The sequence below is a fragment of the Prorops nasuta genome, unplaced genomic scaffold, assembly GCF_024137725.1.
Source record: "Prorops nasuta isolate Cenicafe-Biocafe unplaced genomic scaffold, Cenicafe_Pnas_1.2 PNAS00017, whole genome shotgun sequence".
NCBI classification, from domain to species: Eukaryota; Metazoa; Arthropoda; class Insecta; order Hymenoptera; family Bethylidae; genus Prorops; species Prorops nasuta.
Window position 1 is genome coordinate 88,778 of NW_027116814.1, and position 5,189 is coordinate 93,966.

Here is a 5,189-nt window from a genome sequence, read left to right on the forward strand (position 1 = left end):
TTTTGTAATGAGCTTGGGCCCCCATTATGTCCCCATGAGACGATGGCTCCTTTCTCCCTTAATGCCTAACAAAATATGAAATTGTTTAAATTTTTTATAGTTTGGATGAGAATAAAGATATATTATATATTTACATCGAACGCATGCTGAGGGTCATCTGCATTTTCTGAATCACTGTCCTGCAGTAGTTCGGAAACGGTAGTTCTCCGCTCATTGCTTGTCGTAGGCCTCTTTTTGCCCCTAGGATTGCTTGATTTCGCCTGAGGTATATGATCGCTCCCTAAACAATCAGCAATACCTACAGCCGATTTCCCTATTAAAGAGATCACTTTTTCAAAGACCTCATCGACGGCCGGGGCCTTTGATTTTTCACCGCCTAAAAGGAATTACTTTAATTTAAATAAACATTATTACCATTTTAAATAATATATTACCTGTCTTGTATAGCTCGTTCTTTTGAGCTGCAGCATATTTACGTGCATTACATTTTAATAATTTCCACGAGTTTCTTAAATCGACATTGCTGCCCCATTCCCCGTTTGTAGCAATAGCTACTTCGGTTGCTATTTTTGCCACGCTTTTTCTTTTTCTCCTTTGGTGCAGCCGCCAGTTCTTTTATTTTCTATTATTGAAAAATATTTTTCAATTATTGAAACGAACTTTATTCTTTTTTCAGTTATCTTGTCCATCTAGAAAAAAAAATTTCAAAAATATATTTTAACAACTTAAGAGTTTTCCTAAAGCTATACACCCATCTGAGAATATTATTGTTTACATAAAAAATGACACAGTAAAATCTCACATGGATAAGTATACTTTAACAATAATATTTTATTTAAACCAAAATTGTCAATCTTACCTTTTCCTTGTTGGTTACAATCTGTCAAGTTTTACAGTAGCACTACTATTTTGTTTTATGATTGTGAATTGTTTTATACAATTTATTACGTAGATGTTGCATTGAATTACAATGGAAATTATGCAGGAGGAAAATTCTGATCGTGAACCAAGGATGGTTTACAATAGGATAAACTATTTGAATACGTTAAATTGCCGCGAATTTCGACTCGGCTTTCGATTGACTAAGCTGCAATTTAATGAAGTGTTGGTGCAAATAGAGGATGAAATTGTGCAGACTGATATGTATATACGTATATATATTTTTATTGTTGGTTAAGGAAAACAAAATAAAGTAACAAATTTTTCTTATATTATTACAGAAATAATGCAGTAACACCAACCATCCAGTTACTGGTTGCATTACGGTTCTATGCAACAGGATGCTTCCTGCAAGTTGTAGGAGATTTTTGTGGAATATCCACCAAAACTGCCCAAAGAATAGTTCATAGAATCTCCGAGGTTATAGCAAGATAACTTTTTCCGCTATACGTTAAATTACCAAGAGGAGAGGTTCATCAAGTGCGTACAATGTCCCAGAATTTCAAAATCTCTGGAATGCCTAGGGTCATTGGCGCGATTGATTGTGTTCATGTATGCATAAAATCGTACGGTAAGTGAAATTTTAATGCTTCTTATTTTTAAAAATAAGTAGTATAATATATTGAGAATAATTTTTATTCAATATTTATTGTTCATAATACATCATCTTGTTTTTAGGAGCAGAAGATGCCGAATTATGGCGTAATAGAAAGGGGTATTTCAGCATTAATGTCCAATGCCTCGTCAACAGTGACCTGGAGCTAATGGATGTCGTAGCGAGGTGGCCTGGATCTACCCATGATTCAACCATTTTCGCAAATAGTAGGTTAAAACATCGTTTTGATCACTATGAATGCGGAAACGGTTTAACCTTGGGAGACCGGGGCTATTGTAATCAACGTTATCTGATGACACCATTAGCCAATCCAAACATTCCCGCAGAGGTGTTATACAATGAGGCACATATAAGGACACGTTGTATAGTAAGATATACAAAGAAATGGAAATGAGGTTTTTATAACTAATATTGAAAAGTATTAAACCTTTATTAAATCTTTATAGGTGGAAAGGTGTTTTGGGTGCCGGAGACGGATATTCCCCGTATTAACCATCGGCAGCCGATTTAAAACACCGGATCGGACCATCAATGTGATCCTTGCAACGGCAGTATTATATAATATTACTCGTCGCGATAAGCGAAAAATTCCGCGAGGTATTGGGCATTACTTGAGTATCCCCTACAGCACCTCTGACCCTACCAATGACGACCGCCAATATTTGATCAATGAATATTTTTCGCGGTAATTATATTAAAAATGTACAGTTGATTATTTAGAATTTACTACAAATTATTTTAATTCTTACAGATTGATATAAAATTTATTGTTTACGTGTCCTACGATAAATGATACGGACTATTGCTATACATATACATAAAATTTTGCGTCGCTATGTATGAGTGCGAAAGTATGGGCAGTAGTCCGTAGGATGAAATTACGTAAAATTTAATTAACAACTGCCGATGGCTTGCCTCCCTCCGTTATCTATGCAACTATCCTGTGCCAGAGACAGTAAATTGGTCGTTGGTATGGATTCGAAATTGCACGTTTATTCTCAATAGAAACGCAGCCAAAATATTGATTGTTTCTACTCGAATTTGCAGCATCAGGATTCTGACGAGTTTCAAGTGAGTAGAAATTTGCGAGACGAAGATTTGAAGATTCTGGCACAGGAAACGTCACAGTGATGACTTTCCAATGTGTCAATTCCATGCCACACTTGTCAAGAGTTAGCAGCATAAACATAACATAATGCTTGGTGCTAAAAAGAAACGTGGTATGCAAAATGACACTGCCAGCTTCGATTATATGCCTTATTGCAGCTTTTTCAAAGCTTCGCTAATTTCTTTTCCTGTCTTTCCCCCAGTATCACTCTCAGCAGCTCATGGAACTACAAACGTCTGGCAAGGTCAAATGAGTAAAGGCTATCCTGGCTCATTTGGTGAGGTATGCTTTGCTAGTCCATTCGCGTTAAAAGCGAATTATGAAAATTTTACGAAGTAACGAGGAGGATGGTCCAGATTAAGGACAATATCGGCCAGCTATGTGGACACGACTTCTCCATTTAAACCTTGGGGATCAACGAATCAAGTACTCAGAGGATTAACGTAAAATTATGATGAGATAACGTCTATCTCTCCTCTGCCATTATAGACGCTACTTATAGCCGACAGAGAAACAAATGTAGTACAGCCAATCAAAGATAAACAGGATTACAATGACTTGTTTGTTTAATAGTAATATGAACGAAGGAGAATCGTCGGATATAATGTTGGAGGAAGACTACAAAGTTTCGCGACAGAAAGATAGAAGGTCCTCAATACCGGAAAGATAAGGAATTTCACACTTCAGTCCTAGGCAAGATAGAATGCTGTCTCGTCTTGTAACGCCCACTCATCTTCCTGGCTTGTCTAGCCTTGATCAAATGCATCTTTTTGCATTATCTGATACTGTATCGACTTGTAATGTCGATTTTGCTGAGCGTTTCATTATGGACGCTGCGTAAAATGCTATAGCCAAAGAGAATTCCATTGATATACCAGAAGGAGAAACAGTATCTACGTATTCAATGGATGGCTATGATTTAACATCTCTTTTGGCTATGAAGCAGTGCACTTATCTCATCAGATGCTTACCATTGACATAAAAAGCTCAATTCCAAAAACAAGCTTTCTCAACAAATAATCTAGTTGAAGCCTTCTATTCAGAATCTAAGGATGAAATGTTACAACTGATCCCATCTTATGCCAAGGGTCAACCAAAGCGGTCTATGTTGAAGGAACTTGATGTTGGCTGATAATTACGAGCATTATTACTGAATATTGTAATACACACACAGTCGATTGGGATATCAAGCATATAAAAACTGCATGCTACTGAATATAATTGAAATAGTGTGCTGCAGTGGCAAAAATTATGTAGAAGCTTGGAAGAAGAGCTAAAAGAAATTCATTAATATCGAGTGAGACCTTATGGAAAATTTAAAATTCTCAGAACTTATTCCATCATCTTAAATGACTTAAATTATATTTTTGTCGTTTACCTATAGCTCAGATTAATTTTTGATTTTTTAAAAACTTTAAATATATAGCTACTACAATTCTATATTTGTTTTATATAAATACGATATTAATTTAAAAATTGTTAAATAAAAATAATGTTCATACCCATTTTAATAATATTTCTCATTTATTTACTTTGTAACTTTACATCATTTAAATGATACATTTATTCTCTATTAATTAATATCATTTTAATAATATTTTACAAAACATTGAAAAAATACACAATACATACTTCTTTTTTCAATATAAGCTTGATAAAATTTATCTAACTTGAATTTAAAATATCTTGAAAATGACGTCATTTCCTGGATGGTTTCAGTGCCGCCAACGCAAATTTCTGCTTTTCATGTTTTGCCCCGTTATGTTGACTTTTAAGCGATTCTGAAGTAGTCTATGACAACGGCCCTTAGCTAAAGAAAGAAGAAAATTTTTACTATAGCAGTTTATCCCGAAATGATATATTTTGTAACGAAGTTCCCCGTTACGTATACGGGATACCGAATAAAGAACATAAAAGCTACCGAACAGTGGATATTATTAATCCCTACGTTACCGACTCGTGAGATAGGCTCACGAGTGGATTATAGCTAACGTCAAGGATAGACCCCGTTGACAGGCAGAGGCCCGGATGAAAAGACCGGCGCTCCAGTAAACGATGTCCAGGTTGTCCTGAGAAGTAAGGCAGGGCCATGCCAAACAACCCAGGCAACCTGAGATAAGGAGAAGCGGCCTCGGGGAGTCCTAAAACAATGACAGTGTCTATAAGTCCCCACGAGGAGGGGAAATAGAACATCGAGTCTGGCTTGAACGCTGGTTACGCGCGTCAAGCAGGCTGCGCGAATGTCGTGCGCAGACTGCCATAGCAGGCAGTCGGAACGCGACCATGGGACTGTGCTGATGTGTCCGTGCGTGCTGGTGAGCGCGTGACGCGGCACTCAGACATCCATGGGTCGGTTCGCGTACGTGAGGCGTGTGCTATAGGCCAGCCTGCACGTACGTCACGACTGGATACCGGCCAATGCATAGTGGGTTGTGCAGGGGCGTAGTTAGCCCGTTGGAATGTGTCCCGGTGCCCTCCGTAATCCCATAGGCTTGCGCTATGGCTGGACGGGCCGTGAACATTGCC

The 5,189-nt window shown here is 37.5% G+C and overlaps 1 protein-coding gene across 1 annotated transcript; it reads left to right on the top strand.

Annotated features, from left to right (window-relative positions):
- Positions 1-1,428: 1,428 nt before the first annotated feature.
- On the top strand, positions 1,429-2,316 carry LOC136779744 (putative nuclease HARBI1). The gene is made up of 4 exons (XM_066737505.1): positions 1,429-1,510; positions 1,618-1,922; positions 2,002-2,240; positions 2,307-2,316. The coding sequence occupies exons 1-4, from the start codon at positions 1,429-1,431 to the stop codon at positions 2,314-2,316; spliced, it is 636 nt and encodes a 211-aa protein (XP_066593602.1).
- The last annotated feature ends 2,873 nt before the right edge of the window (positions 2,317-5,189 follow it).